Here is an 18,363-nt window from a genome sequence, read left to right on the forward strand (position 1 = left end):
TGCTTGGTGCTTTTGGGTTATATTAGAAGGCTATTGTGAAATATGTTGAAAAACATTAAGTCAAATCTTAATGAATAAGGAAACCGATATAATTTTCCTCTTAATAAACAACTGACATACAGTGATTGTGCCTTGCATTTTGTCCACAGAAGAGTCAAAATTTCAGGTGAATGCAGTCAGAGCTAATTATAATTTTTTTCCCCACTTTTGTTGAGCCAAAGACAGACAACTGGACAGATAGCACATCCTGACAGAATATTCTCCTATTCTACCAGTACAATAGTGTGTGTAAACTGCAACTTTGCCTTCTGAATAATAATAATTACAATAATATATAGAGACATAATGAAGATAAAATCATTATCTTCCACTATCTTTTCATATTACACTGTACTGTGAAAGAGTTCTTTGGAAAAAGACTACAGAGGCAAGCAATATTTATATCCACAGTCACTGATAAAAGCACAAGATACTTAAAACAGAAATTGCACTTGATAAATCTGTGCTTCTAAGGCTATCAATCTTGTTACAAAACTACATTCCAAAAGCTAACATGCATCTACACGGCATACAAAGATATTATCAGAAAATACAAAACACTTTATAAAATGTTATTGCTTGGAATTCATTGGATTTATTCTTCAGCCATATATATCTATATCATGTTTGGTTAGACAAAGAAATTGGATTTAAGAAGGTAAGGCAGATTTACCCAAACCTAAAGCAGCACATCATCAGGAAACACATTTTTCTTCTAAAACAAATCAAGAGCCAACATTCAAGAAGTAGCAGAAAGACCCATTTTCAACATCTGCACACAAACCAGTCCTAGATATACAATCTACACTGTCTGTATGTTACAAGCAAGTGATCAACAGTGCTGATACAATGCATGATGTGATGTGGGAGCCCTGTTATGATGCTTATCAAAAGCTCTTCCCCTTTGCTTCAAATTTCTGCTCCCTCACACTCTCACTCACACTTGAAAAGACTCCACAGCCACTGATTTTTACATCTTAAAAACTACATATTCGCTTATATTATACTAAAAGAAAGAAAATGTAATTTATGAGATGAATGAAACTTTGACACAGAATGTTAAAGTGTATTTTTCCAGGATCAAGTCTTAAGGTATATACAGTACTGGAAGTCAGTATATTATATTACCGGATTGCTATCCATACAGTAGGGATTTCCAAAGGCCAGCTCTATTTAAACTTTTATTATTATTATTACTGGAAATAGATTTTTTTTACCATAAGTTATTTATCTTACCTGTAAACATTGCCTTAAAGTAATCGCTAGCAGACGCCATCATTGCTCTGTGAACAGGAAATGCTTCATCTCCATCTCCAGGCAGCAGTGTAACATCGCAGAGTAATCCCTCTATCCTCAGCTGGTCGAATCCCTGTTAAGAAGCCAGCAGCTCACATGAGGACAAAGCAGAAGCTGGGGTGCAAGAGACAGGACCAGACAGATATAATATAATAAAATAAAGAATATGGCCTCCTCATAAATGCACTTTTCACCACTCATTTTTTATAGTGGTAAAATGTTCCTGAAAAGAGAGCTCAACTCATGAAGGATAGTCTTTGAAGGGATTCAAGTATGTGTGGATGGATTGGATTTTAGGCCAGTTACAGAGAACATTTAAGGAAAATTTTGCCACTTGCCCCCTTTTGTGTCTTCTCTTTAAAGGTTGCAAAAGCAAATTGAACATACTGCTGTCAGTAGACAAGTAGCAACATTATGCGGTACTTTAGGTGGTTTATACTGTACACCCAGGCCTGGTCAGTAACATTTCTGAGCTCTGTTAAATAATGGTGTAAATTGACAGCTTCACTTCTTAATAGAGCTTGGTACTGTCATCTAGCGATGATCACTAATGCACTAAATGTTTTCCAAAGTTATATACTGTATACAGTATGTGATATTTAAATATATATATATCACAAAAGAACTGGTATTAAAATAAACGGCAGTGCACAGTGCATAAAAACATGGATGACTGCATCAGCTATACTAATAATAATTTGAATCAAATAAAAATACATTCGAAAAACAAGCAACTTAAAAGATCCATCCACATCAGATGTCCCTTTAACACCGATACTTACAGTAGTCACTTCTATGCAAAGTACTGTTGTTTATTCTTAACATTTTACTTTTACCATTTTCACAGCATAATCGAGACAAAATACAGATTTAAATGTTTAGACTATAGATTATATTCTATATAATGAAATCACAAATCTTGGCTGAGTTACACAAAATTCACCTTCTTAGCAAAAACATTATGTTTTGACAGCGTACCACTAGTAAACAACACAACTATTTCAGTATTATATGGGTTATAGTCAATACAAAAAGGATTTAAGTCCAATTAAAGGCACTATGCATCTGTTGAGGTTATGAGCTAGATGTTTCAAAAAGGCCGGTTTATACAAACTTGCATTCTTCTTAAAAAATCTAAACATTTACACAGAATGGATTAAGTCTTGATTCTTTTGCTTTTATATTACAAGCAGCAGAAAAAACAAACTCCTCCACTATGTATAATTGCTGCTGTCACATTAAGCAGTGCCAAGAAACTCAGCTAAGTATGGGGAGAACTACAATGTGGTCAACCCATTGCTTCAAAGGGAATTCAGAGAGCTTCTTCTACATTAGAGGAAACAAAACAGTGCAATAAGCCTGGAAGTATGTATGAAACACCAGACTCACTTTGTTTGTCTATCTACCACCATTAAAAGAAACAATCTTACACTGATTTCAAAGGTTTCAATGCAAATTGGTGAGAGGAGACCTTCCACTGGACTCTTTTATAAGCATTTATTCATTAATGTGTAATCAATCATAGGACACAAGACCAATAATTAACAATGATCACCTTTTGCACAGCTATTTTAAGGAGAGCAAGGGTCTTACAATCTCATCACGTTTTAAAACATGAATTACATGTTTTAAGACTCTCTGGCATCAACTGCAGCACTCACTTGAGAGAGAAATCTTGTAGACACGCCCCTTTGACAAGCCCACCCGCAGAGCTATTCATCATTTGACAAGCTGTCAGCTCCACAGTGACGGAGAAAGAAAGTCAGTGCCAACTTGAGGAGTGAAAACTGTAACCCTACAGGTAGCCAGCAAAGTCACAGGAGTACCTGTTTGTGCAAAGGTTGAGAAACCCCTTCCTAATATCTGTCATGGGCCAACACTTGGGAGGTCCTGGTCTAGGATGTCCTAATCTAGACACTTTTAAAATGGATCCAGTTGGATACAGGTTAAAAAACACAAATGAATGATTTATTCAGGCACTAATGACTGTGCAAAGAAATGCCTTTTATTATCAGTTACAAAGAGTCAGCTCCAAATTTATTCTTGTGAATCTGGGTCCTGACTGCTTTGGGTTGACCTTTGAGGATTCTGAAACTCGCTTCAAACTGCATTTTTGTCTTCTCAGGATTCAGTTCCTTCACCTGGCTGCAGTAAGACATTCCTTTGAAAACAGGAATCAAAGATTATCTGCGTAACAATGAAATGCCTTAATTGCAATCTTCAGAGCTAAAATTATCAAAAGACTTAAACATTTCTGCCACATCTGCAAAGAGAAAGGCAACAAACTCAGCTTCCTCTCTCCGCAGAAATAAGATTAGAAAAAGTCAATAAAATAACTCTGCAAATCTGTTTCACTAAAACTGTACTCCATTCCAAAATAGAGTTGTATTACATTTGCCTATTTGTAACAAAGCATAGTATCAGTTGAGAAGGTCATACCTGAAAAATGAGAAGACTTTTATGAACTTAAATCCGAACACAACTTCAAGTGGTAAAGCAAAAAAAAATATCTTCATAATTTTTTATGAAGATTTTTATTTTTCTGTGAAAAAGACGGTTAAATTAAATGTGGAAAAAAAATATTCTCTTAAACTCATTTCTTTAACTGACAAGGTTTAAAAGTCTTAGAGGATTGAGATTTGACTATAATTTTTATTTTTTTACAGATAAGGCCCCATAATAAAGATATTTACAAAAATATAACAAAAATTAAAAAAGGTCAAAGTTCTACACTTTTCAAACACTGGTTTCCTTCCTTTCCATTCGGCTGGGCACTGGAGTGCTATGCAATAAATGTTTAATATTTTATGACAAATGTACAACTTCAAAAGCGAATGCACGCATTCAGAAAAGTGTTAATGTACGCGGAAAAAAAATAAGGGTCTTTGGCTGGCAGTCTCAGGATGTATGATCTTCCTGAGTTAATAATTGTTTAGAAGCAATTCTATCTTGAGCTGCAGTAAGAAATCAAACTTTTTTCCATATTCAGGCAATACAAACGGCTTTACATAAAAAATTGCATTAAGCATGGAGACATTTCAGGTTCGTTTACTAGACAGATTCATAACTCTACAGATGACAGAACACATTTATGTATATATATATGGGACACATTGGAACGGAGTAGAAAAATATTAAAATTAAAGTAATACACAAGCAAGTTAGACACTACGAAATGTGAGAGTCCCAGATGACTGTTTGCTAAACTATGGTATCTATTTTAAGGTTGCTTGCTGGTTCCAATCTGGGCTTTGTAATGAAATTTTTAAGAAGGATTCCCCTAAACAAGTGGATAAATGGCAAAGAGTAATCAGGTTTGGGTGGTATGCCAAAGAGCTCCACCCAGTGAATGACCTGGTATTTGTGCTCTTGCAACATTATCAGAAATGCAATAGTCCTTCAACTGCCACTGTTGTGAGTCCTGGTAAGAAGCAGACCCTACACTTCCTGAAGCATGTACATGCACTTTATAACTTTCTTAATTGGGAGAGCAGAACTGAGAGAGAATTGTCAAGTCATAAGTTTGGGAGAGAAAAGGAAAACAGATGACCATTTATAACTTCATAAACGAGAAAAAAAAATCAAAACTTATATAGAGTCAAAGGTAAGTCTGTATTTTATCATATGTTTTATATTATGTTTTAAACACCTTAGGTCTTATCCGATGTATGCTTACCAAGTTCATAATAAAAATATGAATTCTGATATTTGATATCAATGTTTTGACTGTGCTCACTGCTGGGGTTCAGCATGTTGGTTATCAATCCAAAGACCTACTAAAAATTGCAATACTGAGCTCTCATCTCCATCTATCTTGTGAAGACATGAGCATCACATCTTCCTTATTTACTGTTTCACGTATACTGAAATATTTTAGTGCAATGAAGAAATGTATTCTAGCAGAAATGTATTCTTTCTTTAGAAAGCCATTTTTTTCTTCTCGCATTAATTTTGAAACAGGTAGGTAGTAAAAAGTTGTTAGCTACCAAAGTATTAAGGAAATATTTAAATGACTAAAAAACACTTAAATAAAGTAGGTTTATATGTTAGAATATTTCAAAACTTCCTTTCTAGACTATGCATCTTCAATTTATCTCACACTGTTTAATATCCCCATGAACACTGTGGAGATCCTTTAATTTTCTGTTTCTTTCAAGTGACAGTTCATTAATTTTAGAATTAAATATCATATATTCAGCAGATCTAGAAGCACTTTTATTTACAGAATACATTATTTTGATTTTAAAAAGTAGCCTGCTTTCACAAATCAAATTGACTTTTTAAATTTATAAATCACAAATAACACGAAGAGCTCACTCAATGTGCAAAAAAATCCCTGAACCTTATACTCTGTAAATCTGTATTTTTGTAAAAATTACAACATATTAAAAAGCTACAGTAACACGCTAAAAAGGGCAATTTTTAGAACTATTTAGAATTTACAAATAGCATGAGGAGTAAACTAAATACTATGATAAAAGTTAGCACTGTCCAAATTATTTTATAAAATGTACACATTTTGCATGTCATTCTGACTAGTAAATATAGTAGTTGCAACTTATTAATAGTAACAACATTTTCAAAGTACTTTAAGATTTAAATTTACATTTTGTTTTTCTTTGTATCTTTACAAAGCAACATTTCAATAGTTATAAAACCCAACGAATAATGAGAACTGGATGTATATTAAATCTCTTTCACCTGGTTAGTAAATATCTGGAGGTTTGCTCAATCCAAACAGAGCCCGGGACTGGAAGATATGCTACAATAAATAATGTTATGCCTGAGCTAAGGACTGGAACTAGTTTGTTTTTGCCCTCGTAAAGGTAGCTAGTCTGAACAGTCTATCACAAGAGTGAGCTTACTGTCAGTGCCTAATCACATTGAATGATGCTGTGCTTGTATATCCACAGTTTCTGGAAAGTTCAGTTTGGCTCTACAAGGGTGTGGTTTTAGCACAGACAGTATATACAGTAGTAGTTAACGCTGCATAACTTACTGGAATCATAACTGACCGATTGAATAACCTCTGCTATCTCAGAACTGAGTGATGAGACAACTTTTATAACATTGTGAAAAAGAATGTAACTTTCAATCCTCAGAAATAGTTCTGCTATGTGGTACTTACTCTTCATATGTAGGAGGCTGAATGAATGACCTTGTGCTGGATATTCAGCCTGCTTGAAATGGACACTAACAGATGGCAGCTCCTGCTTCACTGGACCAAACTACTTAATTATTGCAGCTAAGTTTGGAAAGGGGGTAATCGCATGCTCTTGGAATTACTTTATGAAATTACTTTATGATGGCAATTAACAGCTGTGGTTTGCTTGGTAAGTCTTTTCAGTTATTTTGCTAATACCGTTGTATTACATCTAATATTAGTGCAATACTAGATTCACCCAGCCTCCTTTAAAATGTACGCTGCTGTCCTGTGCAAGTTAATACATTTCATACATCTTTCATTTCATATTCGGTCCTGCACTGTATGTTTAATCTTGACTAAAAATACCAAATCTCTTCCTATACCATCCACTACTCATCTTCCTTAAAAAATGCTTTAGTGGAAAAAAAAAATTAACTCTATTGTCCCAAGGTAATCGATGACAAATATTAAACTAATTTACCCTTGGAAATTTCACAGCTGTGACAGTTGTGTTTATTGGTCAAATGGGCTATTTTCCCCTTGGTCCTTGCAGCTGATGACATTTTACATTATTGCTTTGGTGTGGTGCGGCAAATTAAACCCCACAGCCTTTGCACAAAGATGTTTACTGACAGAACAGCCCAATCTTGACAGAGCAGGCTTAGAAAGTTTGCATGCATTTGAGATTGCAAATGAGTATCCACCTCACTCCTTCACTAAACCTTCTGTGTCAATGCCAGATTAATGCAGTGTGAAGCCAAATTTAGACTAGAGTTAATGGTGACATGCCAGGCTGAGGTGCTTTCCTGTCTGCTTGTGCATCCATGGATTTTAATCCCATTTTCAGAGACACAAAGCCCAGGGAAGCTGCAATAACAAGTCTGAGAAAGCACCATTTCTCATTTGATAAGGGAACCAGCTCTGTAGCAGCAGGAAGGCAGCTCCAATTTGCTATTTACCTACTTATTTTTCGAATAGCCTCCTGAGAAAAATAATGCCGCATGATAATGTCAATGATTTATTCAAATTAAAAACAACTGCACTCTTCATGTTTGACTGTTGACACTGGCCGAAGACGGATTGCTCTCTAGCGCTCACTTGTAATTCTGTTCCTGAAGCTTTTGTTGATCTGATTTACAATTAGATGAAGTAGCCTGGCAAAGAAAACAATCCTCTTACTTCTGAATTTACCTGTAAAACGACAGAACTATGGGTGTTGCTCGTGAAGAACCGTGTGTTGCCTGTCTTGGATGTCTGGAGATGGGCAGACACACCCATATCGCCACTCCCGAGGGACACTTTCATATGAGGGTCGTCCTCTTCCACCAGTGATCTGAAAGGCACAAGAAGAAAAGGAAAATGGTTTAGCTTCAGGGGTCACCTGTCATGTCTACATGAGGACTTCCATAGAAGTACCGACAGGGAAAAAAAAATGGTTTACCATTTACCAAGGAACAAAAATAGCTCTGAAAATAAACTATGATTCCAAGAGTTACAGGACGTCTTCTTCCTTGCTTCTTAGCTGACACTCAATACACCTTTCATGTACTTCGGATACCCTCACAAAATAAATGAAAATGTAATCAAAAAACAACAAAAAAATATTCTGCCTAGAAATGAGTGGAGTCCAGGAAAAACTTGGATATGTTAACATGTGACATGTGGGGGGCAAAAAAGATGTGACAAGAATGCCTGCAAACCCAATGACCAACTTTAGGTACTGTACATTAGACACAGAGTAGAATGACTGTCTACTGTTCATATAATACATTGTTTTTTGCTTTACTGATGCACTGATGTGACTTCCAAACACTTAATTTCACTTTTATCTATGCTGTAACAATACTTCTCCCATTCCAAGTGTACCTTTGCTGTAAACTGTGGATCTGGGATGGAGAACTGCTTTTGTTTTTAAAACTGTGAAGATACCTGAAGCACTTGCAACACACCCTATATTGTAGCTGATACACATGGGAGGTTTTAGAAGTCCGTGTCTTGGGTTTTTACTTACATTGGTATAGTAGGGCTCAATACTAGAAGGCTTCCACCACCCAGATCTTGGTTACAAAGAAACAGTAAGACAACTTGACTACCTAAATTTAACTGATTCAAAACAGCTTCCAACAATATCCAATTTGGATTGAAGACTTCCATTCATTTTTGCATTTCAGTCAGCTAATGCAAAAGTCTACAAATTGTTAAAGAGAACTACAAAAACGAAAATCATACCAACATGTTGCTTTCAAGTCACGTGACCAATTTATTACTATGCAGGAAAATATGCAACAATATGGATACCCATATGCCAACAGAAGCAAGGCTACAAATAGCAAGCAGATGTGTTGCTTTAATTGCTGAAAGCAGCTGTATGTAACTAATGAAGTTTTATTGTTCCTGATCTCATCCTACAAAAATTAGGTTGTTAACGTGTAGTACTTAATAAACAGAGACCAAAAGGATGTATGACAAGTCAGGTCATAGAGGTGCCATGATGTGCTTTTTAAGCACAAATGATGATTAATGAAACACACACAGTTCAGTAAACCTTCATTTTTCAGTCATACCAAGAGAGACTAAATCACTCTGACAAAGTGTGTGGGAGGGGCTGTTAAGGGTGTGACATCTTTCATTACGACACAGAGGATAAGTACTGAAACAGAGGAAAGCATTATATGATGAAAAAAACTGCGAAGTGAAAGATTGCGTTTCTGGACACACGTTTAATATTAAGAAGCCCCCTATTGTTTCACAAACAGTCACCTGAGGCACAGAAGTAAACAGCATTATAAGGACTTAAATCCTATAAGTGCCTGGTAGGGAGAATGTGAGATTATTTGGTCCAGCAGAAAACAAAAGACTGGATTGTGCCTTGTTTGTTTTTCTAACAGCAGCATCCTGATTATGTGGGCTGGAAAGCTTTGTGTCTCAGTTTAAAATAGAACAAAATTAACCAGTGTGGACCTAAAACTCTGTCGTAAAGGTTGGTAATAGAAAATGAGATATTACAAGAAAGACTGTACTCTCCACAATCTAAATGTATTTCCACCCTTTTGTGTTTAAGCCAATAAGAAAAAGACCAATCATCATTCTGAGCTCAAAATTATGATTTTTAATGTTGTAATTACACATTTAGACAATGTAGACTTCTGTAAACAAATCTGCCTTTTCTAAAGGTTCAGTTTCTTTTCCAGCTCAATTCAATTCATTTGAAAAATCAGAATTGCTACTAGCACAAACTGTTTTCAAACACTTTTTAAAGCCACAAACTGCCAGGACAACTGAACACACTGCGTTACTGCCACACAAATTCTGTTTGCTTATAGAGACTCATGCTGGGTTTATGGCAAGATGTTGAAAAAAGGTTATGTGCAATAATTAACTGTATACATATATTAACTAAAAATACATTTGTAGACTAATCAGACCCAAACACTACTTTTTGTCATTTATTTTAGTAAGTATTAATGACAATGGGACTGGACACACTACTGGACAGAGACTGGACAGCAAGTTTCTCTTTTACCCTGGTAAGTGGAAAGTCGGAGCAGCAGCAAGGAGAGAGTGGGTTGTCCAAACCACAAAGGAGTGATGATGGCTGTCAAGATGAAACAGAAGAAAAATATTCTATTGTCATTCCCCACTACCAATTTTACACTCACAAATCTATGTGGTTTTCTTCACCACCCTATAAACTAACTTAATATAAGCTGTAAGAGAGACTTGTGTTCCACTAATTAATATTCTCAAGGATATCTTCGAATATCCATAATATTTTCAACACCAGTGCAAAAGCAAATTTATATCTTCAGCACTGCCCACCTCGGTGGACAGAGACAGAACTTACAGTTCTTGCTTCCTGCCAGAAAAGAAAAGAACAGTTTAAAATGTAACGGATGATACTGTAGCCTTTAGCCAAATATGATCGGTTTGAAGGCAAATTCTGGAGGCACTTTCATGAATTCAAAGAAGAAGCAGTTCTCTTCTTTCCAAATTGAAGTCAATTTAAAAACAGGTATCAGCTTTGGTTCATCTTATCTATGACCATTTTGTTTTCGAGTACAAGAACAGCAAAGACAAACAGACATTTCCTGATAGGAAAGAGCAGGGCCAGAAAGAGGTCAGCTCTTGTTTTACAAGTTGAAGTGCAGAGGAGATGAGAATGATGGGAAATGAGTGGGACAAGGTAAGCTGCTTATATTGAGGACTTAACAGAAATAGGAGGGGGAAACACCGCTTTCAGTCTTGGCTTACATCTTAAAACAGACAGTACCTATGTTTTTTTTTTATGTGCACCGCTAAACAAGGGCATGTTTAAGATCACAATTAAAAAGCCATTTAAGTGAACAAAAAACATAATTAGCCGTTTCAACAATCAGAGCATCCAATGATAAAACTTTTAAAAGAGCACTTTCACTCCATGGTTAACTTTCTGTCTGAAAACTTCTCTGGTCTACGTGGCCAGGGCAAGAGGATATGGCTTGGAATCAAAGGAGTACAACAGTAAAGGGAAAATAAACTTCTGCCCTTGGATTAAAAAAACCCATTGAGGTTCCAAGATTCTCGTGGATTTGCTCTACCATTTGGTTTTGTTCTATATTTTACAAGCAGTTACAGAGACCAATTTCAGAGGCTGGATCCACTTGTTGCTAACAAGATAGGACTAATTTAAATTACATCTGGAATGTTCAATGCATTTCGCGTGTGCTCTTAGCCACAAACCAAACTGGCATAAGTCATCAACTATATTAAACTCAGATCAGAGCATATTCCAGTCAGAACCACAATAACTAAGCCAGAAAACAATAACTAATCTAGAAAAAAACATCTATGTCTAGGATGCATCGCGGATGAGTTTTATGCCTGTGTTTTTTGTTCAGGAAATGACTGGGTAAAAATGAACAGCTGTGGAAAGGGTTTACTGTGCAAAGACTGGTAACACATTTGTAGAAATTGCTTCTGCACGAACTTATCTAGTCTCCTCTAGGGACTAACTGACCTGCACCATGCCTCGCGTCATGTGAGATACTGTCTTGATATAAAATAAAGACTATTACTGCAGGAGAGAAATGTGCTAGTGGTTCAACTGGATAAATTAAAGGAATTGTGCTTCAGAACACATCTGATTTACGATACCTTTTAGAGCCAGGAAAATTACTGTGCTTATGTTCTGAGAAATGAGGTTAGTGCTTCACAGTAGCTGGCTTACGTAGACTACACAAACTAATTATAATTTATTGTCCTTATGTACAGTATATTGCTCTGACACTGACACTAGGTGAAATAAACTTTGGGTGATGGAAAGCCTTTCCTTCCTCATAACGCTTCAACCTCTTTATTAACTGAATATCTAAAATTTAACATATTAAAAATGAAAAGTTTTACCAAAGAAATAAAAATCATGTAGTAGTAGATTTGATAGTGTTAACATGGAGCAAATGTGGGAAAACAAAGAAAATCAAAGGGCAATAAAATTGAATTCCCTTAAAGCTCTTTTTATTAATTTCTTATAACTGTAGAAAGTGAAATGAATGGGCCCAGGTAACAATCTTTTAATTTACTACCATAAGAAACCATTCTTACATATTTTACTGCACATCAACTCGAGAGATGTTGAACCGAAATGGACTTCTTCAAATAATGAAAAGCATTCTCCAGTCCCAGCCACACTTTGCCACAGCTGTACTACCAACCTTATTAATATTAAAGAGAGATAGATTTGCAAATGGTTGTTACAATGGCCTCTTAAGCATTATATACACTATGTATCAGTCTGCACAGATAGACAATCAAAAAATTGTATAATTACACATATATATTAGATCACTTGTAATTAGATGTGTGAGATCTGCACTATTACAGATCCCTCAAAAATGACAAGTTCTCTAATGGCATTGCATTTGCACAGCAGCAAAGGGATGACAAGCAGTTGCTAAATTTCCTAAACAATCATTACCATCTGGGCTCCCAGATCACAAATACATTAGGCTATAATGGATGTAAAGCTATTGATTTCCCTTTTTAATGAAAATTCATAAGGATTTGTCTGAGAAAGAAGGCGGGAAAGTAATGAATTTTCTAATTAATTCAGCCGTCAAAATGCAATTTGTGTAATCCTGCACAACAAACACGTTTAACTGCACTGTCAGAAAACAAAAATCATTTGCACAAAATAAATTCCCATTATTTCCTCCAGCTGCAAATTTAATGCTGGGTAGAACTGAAAGAAACAGAATGTACTGTACTCTATTAAAAACTGGTGTAGAATTATAACGGGATTGAGACTGAAAGATGAAGGAATGGTTTTCACCTTCAAAGTGGCTTTGGAAAACACCTGTTACTGTCAGAACTCCAAAACCATGAACCAAAATGCTCTGATTATTTGGTTTGAATTAAGTTTTCTCTTCTGACACCCTTTCAGAATATCACAAGATAAAATTTATATAATAACATACACTCGACTGAATTGATGATAATTTAGTATCAGAAATTTTAGAGCAGGTCGCAATTATTCATCAGTAAAAGGAAGGAAACATAGAAACAATTTAATTTGACAGCATATCAATTAGATCTGGTGCCAGTTTGCACAAGGTCTCATTTTTATGACTTTGTACTGGATGTACTGTAAGTCTGACACCAGGTTTAGCAGTCCAACTGTCTCTGGACTCCTTGAACTTTAAAAGTGTCAGGAGTCCATAGTGAACATGACTTTGGTTTAACATCTCACTGAAGACTGGACCAAGACCAAATCCCTGTCCAAAGAATAGCTTTGCTCACAGCAGATATCCTCAGACCTCTATATTTAAACATATCTTAATATCATGGAACTCCTGCTCACCCATTATTGACATCAAAAGCACATTCTTTACTGGTATCCTTGTAATGCTACTTACTTGTTGTTCCATTTAATGGTATTGAAGTTTTGCACCTTTGTTCTTGTTGAACACAATTCTATAACAGTAGCGTAAGTTTGCTCACTGTGAAACAACTTATTTCAATGTATCTTACAATTTGGTAAAATATTACATTTAATATCCCTCAATATAACTGTTGCAAATGATCTTCGATCTTATGCCATTAAATTACTATTTATAAGAATTTGCCTTGGAAAAAGCAATCAGACACACAGAATAATAACAGATCTACACTCTAATAGATTAGTTGAATCTATGAACTCTGTTCCACCTCCATTTGCAACATCTGAGTGATGAGAGGGTAAATAGTTATATCAGGTTCCAGCAGAAAGGTCTGGCCTCTGCAGTTAAGGAGAACGAGAGATACCTCTATTGAGAAATAATAAGATTCTATCATACCAGAAAATATACACTAAAGAAACAGCTCTATTATGTGGATAGCACGAGCACCACCTCATTAATCTGCTATCTAGCTATTCCATTTTCAGGCATTTGTTTACACGCTTGTTTAGTGAATTATTTGAAAGCTTTGCTCAGCTTTTAAGCACGGTCATCTGGATTAGACATTTACATCAAACATTTCCCCGTACTTTATTTTAATACAGAGGCCATAATTTATATTGCTCATAAGCATTATTCCAAGTACTATTGCTTTGTTTTTCAGTACAACAACACAAGGAGATCATGCAATTTTACAATCTTTAATTCAAATAACATGCTTAGCAAATGTGTACAGAAGCAGTATGTTCTGGTGTTCCGTGGTCTTTTGGGGATTTAAATAACCTGTAATGAATTATCGTAATTGAAAAGATACCTAAATGTTTCAGCTTTTCACAACAAAATCTCTAGTCATAATAAATGTAACAAAAAAAAACAAATACTCAATTTTAATTACCTCAATTACATTTAAGAAAAAAGGTAATTTGAATGAAAATATCGATAATGAGGGAATTATAGTACAAAATCTGCAGAATAAAAAGTGAGTGGTACTGAAAATGAGAAACAAGGAAAGGATACAAAAACTAATATACTGTAAGAGATTATCATATTATGAATATTGACACCAACAAGTATTAAACATCTGTCTGTTTGCCAAGAAGGTTTTCTGACAGGACACAGAGATCCGTCTCAAAACTGTCTGTAAAACCACATACCAAGTCAGATTGTTAGGAGCAGACATCCACGGTGGTAAGGATAACAGGGAATAAACATACATACTCACAAATAAACAATGCCTAAAATTAAGCAACAGGAAAGGCAGTAAAATTCTTTGATGAGCATAATGGATCACAAATAAATGAAAGGATCTACATCTTGGCTCTACTCTAATTGAGGTTACTTGACTGTGATCTCCTAAAAAATAAGATGCGAGATTAGCAAAAGATACATTTCATAGAATAACAGTGGCAGAACTGTACAGTGTTACCAAACAGATTGTGACAGCTGCAAAGAGAATTATTACTTTTAAAAATGTATACAACTTGGTCCTGTTATGCTAGAGTTCTCTAGGTTGCAGAAAACCTCTGCATGCTTAATAGCTAAAAAAAGAGCTTAATTTAATAGATGAATTAAACATTTTCATCGATAAGAAGTACACATCATTAAAATGCAGCTGAAACCATTTAACTGCCCAAACAAAAAACATAGGGGTTATTTCACATGGCTTTAACTATTTACAGTTCAACTATTTTATTCTACTAGTAGTAGGGTAATGGCATCCATAATTGAACTGAATAGTCCACTCCTTCTACTGGTGTTCAGAAGGAATGAGATATATGCAGTCAGATAATGGAAGTTCTATCTCCAACTCCTCAAACCTACCACTTGCACTTTGGTCTCTAATGCTTTCATTATCGAATGTATTGTAAATAGCTGAAGAGAAAAGTAATGACACCCTTCACTGGTTATTGAGAAGTTCACTTATTTTAATACTTAAACCGTCATGAACAGTAATAACAATCTAAAAAGAATTTAATGGTAAAGTTACTTTACTCTCCTGATTTACCTCTCAATTTCACAAGCTCTTGATAAGAATGAACTCTACTATATTATGAGATCTTGAGGTGTTATAGCAATAGCTACAAAATCAGAAACAGGTGTTTACAGCATTTTCTGTGCTTTCCGAGATTGTGCTTAAAGAACAAGAGACAGTAAGCAATACACAGAAATCTTTAGATAAAAATGGCAAATGAAAGAACTGCTTAAAGATGCAAACATGCAATCGCAATTCAGCGAGGGGTGTTTCATCAAAAGCTGGACATCTTTATTTGGAAAACTCACAGGTTTTGCCATAAATTGTTTAAGCAGTTTTTTTTCCCCCGATCCACTTGATGCTTTGCATCTTGCTGTATTAAGGTTTCTAACCTGATTCCATCTGACAGATTGCTGTCTACTGAACCCTGACATGAAGAGCTTCGGTCACTGGTAAATGACATCTGCTAGAATTACACCAGGCATGTGGCAGTGCTACAGCATCATCAGACACGGTTACTAAATTTTCATCTCAGTAACCTTTTTTTTTCCCCCACAGGGAGGCATGTTTAGCAAAGTGCATTTCTTAATGAAAAACAAACATGAATTTTTCACACAAGAAAGCTGTTGGTCAATTTAGAAATAACATGCAGCAGCAATATTTTATGATGCAGAAGGGGTATGTGTGCCGGCAGAGCTTATGATTAAAGTTCATGCTCTGACGCGCCTGTAACTGTGGCCTTCTACTGCCAAAAACAAATGAAGGCAATTAAAACCCAGTTTATGTTTACTCTATCCCTGTATGACTGTAAACTAAAGGTTTTATTTTTTAAAGTTGATTGTTAAAGAGATTTTAAACATGCACAAACTGTAGTTCTGTCTTAAATTAGATACATTACAGAAGTTAATTAGTTAAGACCCCCTATGAACTGATCCAATTAGTATTTTTGACAAAGGTTCATGGTACTTAAGCTGCGGGATTCTTCTACCAATGGACTGGCACATGTCTTGGAATGGTAAAGAAGCAAATAAACATAGTAAGAAGAAAAAACGACATACACAAAGTTCCATGGTGTCAGGAACATGGAAATATGCTGATTGCAACACTTCCCAGGTGGTTAATGTGTTTCAGTACAAAGGAAAAACAAGCCATGAACACTGCATCTTTTTTACTGTCATTAACATGAATAAGCTATGTCAAACCCATGTCTAAACTGCATTACGACTGACATACTTAAATACTGCTTCAAAGAATGACTTATATTTTCATACCATGTTTCTCGTGGAGCGGTGGCTCTGTGGCTAAGGATTTGTGCCTATGCGAAAAGAAATTCTTAATGCAAGAAATTGTATAGGGGTAATAAAGCAACATTATCATTATCAAATCAATTTTGCTTAACATTTGCTATATATATATAAGATATATTAAAGCCAAGGAAAAACTGCACAACTGTGCAATAATTTGAAAAAGCAGTACAAAACAGGTTCTCAGGATGACAGCGACAAGATGCTGTGAGCATGAAGGTCATCATAGCAGTGCATGGGCATTTAAAAAAACATCCTGTCAAACATGCATACTGTAGCAATCTAGAAAACTAATGCTGCTTTTGACCCCAAAAGGAAGTTCACTTCTTTGACTAAAAATAGTTAATTCCAATTTATTTTGATGACACTTATATACAAAGTAAATTACATCTGCAACCAAAATACATTTGCAAGTACTGTATCTTGCTCAATTTTACAACAGGATTGTGTTCTGGGTATAAACCTATAACCCTAATCACTGGTTCACACTGGTGCCTTTTTGATTAAAAGGGCTCAGCTAATGAAATGCCCTCAATACTAATCAATGTGGTAACAACGAATATTAACGGCTTAAGAATTGTTTCAATCTAAAATGTAGTTTGCTTTATTAAATCGAAAGAACAAAGCTTAGTGATAGCATTTTCAAAACTGTTCTGTCTGAAAATCCCAGTGTGTAATCAATATTTGCATAGTAAATTCTCAGAGGAGAGCCGTTAGCCCATCAGGTGTTTACCCGCTGTGAAATAACATCTTGGCTGATGCCAGTCGTATAGATTCCTAATGTGTTGTGATTGAATTCACACCGATTTTTATTCAAGAGCAGGAGAAAGGAACAATAAAGAAAGGATTCAGCCTTGATAAAAATAGAAAAAACTCTAACATTTCAGAAGCCAACAATAAACAAACAAGTGCTACAAAACAGAACAGCAAAAGGCAGTTATACAGCAGAAATACAAAAGGTTTTGGCAAAAGGTAGAAAACACTAAGGTCTTAAAATGAGGCATGTCTGGTCTACAATGTAGTGAGGGAGACAACTTCTTCAAAATAAAAGAAATGCACAGAATAGCTTAGAAGAGTACCTTCAAGTCACAAACTGGAAGGATTCAGATTCCCACTTAAAAACGGCCATCTAAGTTTCAACAGATTCGATATAAACCGTACAAGGATTGCTGACATTCACAGCAGAATTCTTCTAAAAAAACTTCAAAGGAGGGATAGGTTACCCATACTTCCTGCAGCACTTCCACATCAAAAACACAAGACAAAACAAATTTAGTTTAGCAGAAGATTCACTGACCTGCTCTTCCACAACACTTTCTTTGAGGCTTTCTTGTTTCCCCACCCTGTTGCAATGGAGGAGGGGAATCGGAAAGTGCTGTGAACTGTATTCACAACTGACTGCAGTTGAAAAGTACTAAAGATCCACAGAATGATATCCAAATAATAATAATAATAATTCCTTACACATGTATAGCGCTTTTCTGGACAATTCACCCAAAGCCCTTTACGGGTAATGGGGTCTCCGCTCCTACTCCACCAATGTGCAGCCCCACCTGGAAGATGCAACAACATCCATAGTGCGCCAACCACATATCAGCTATCAGTGGGGAGGAGAACAGAGCGATGGAGTCAGTTCATAGATGGGGATTATTAAGAGGCCATGACTGGCAAAGGCCAATGGGAAATTTGGCCAGG

The 18,363-nt window shown here is 35.6% G+C and overlaps 1 protein-coding gene across 18 annotated transcripts in view; it reads right to left on the reverse strand.

Annotated features, from left to right (window-relative positions):
- Positions 1-18,363, reverse strand: part of klhl13 (kelch-like family member 13) — a 116,896-nt gene that overhangs the window by 23,706 nt on the left and 74,827 nt on the right. For 10 of the 18 annotated variants that reach the window (XM_069193444.1, XM_069193441.1, XM_015351816.2 and 7 more), the window contains 3 exons: positions 10,005-10,076; positions 7,673-7,814; positions 1,276-1,408 (listed from right to left, as the gene is read on the reverse strand). In XM_069193444.1, coding sequence (XP_069049545.1) covers positions 1,276-1,408; positions 7,673-7,814; positions 10,005-10,076 — 347 coding nt within the window. The remainder of the gene's footprint in view (positions 1-1,275; positions 1,409-7,672; positions 7,815-10,004; positions 10,077-18,363) is intronic. The other 8 variants (XM_069193445.1, XM_069193446.1, XM_015351824.2 and 5 more) reach the window with 1 other exon arrangement.

This window comes from Lepisosteus oculatus, chromosome 8 (assembly GCF_040954835.1).
Source record: "Lepisosteus oculatus isolate fLepOcu1 chromosome 8, fLepOcu1.hap2, whole genome shotgun sequence".
In the NCBI taxonomy this organism is placed as follows: Eukaryota; Metazoa; Chordata; class Actinopteri; order Semionotiformes; family Lepisosteidae; genus Lepisosteus; species Lepisosteus oculatus.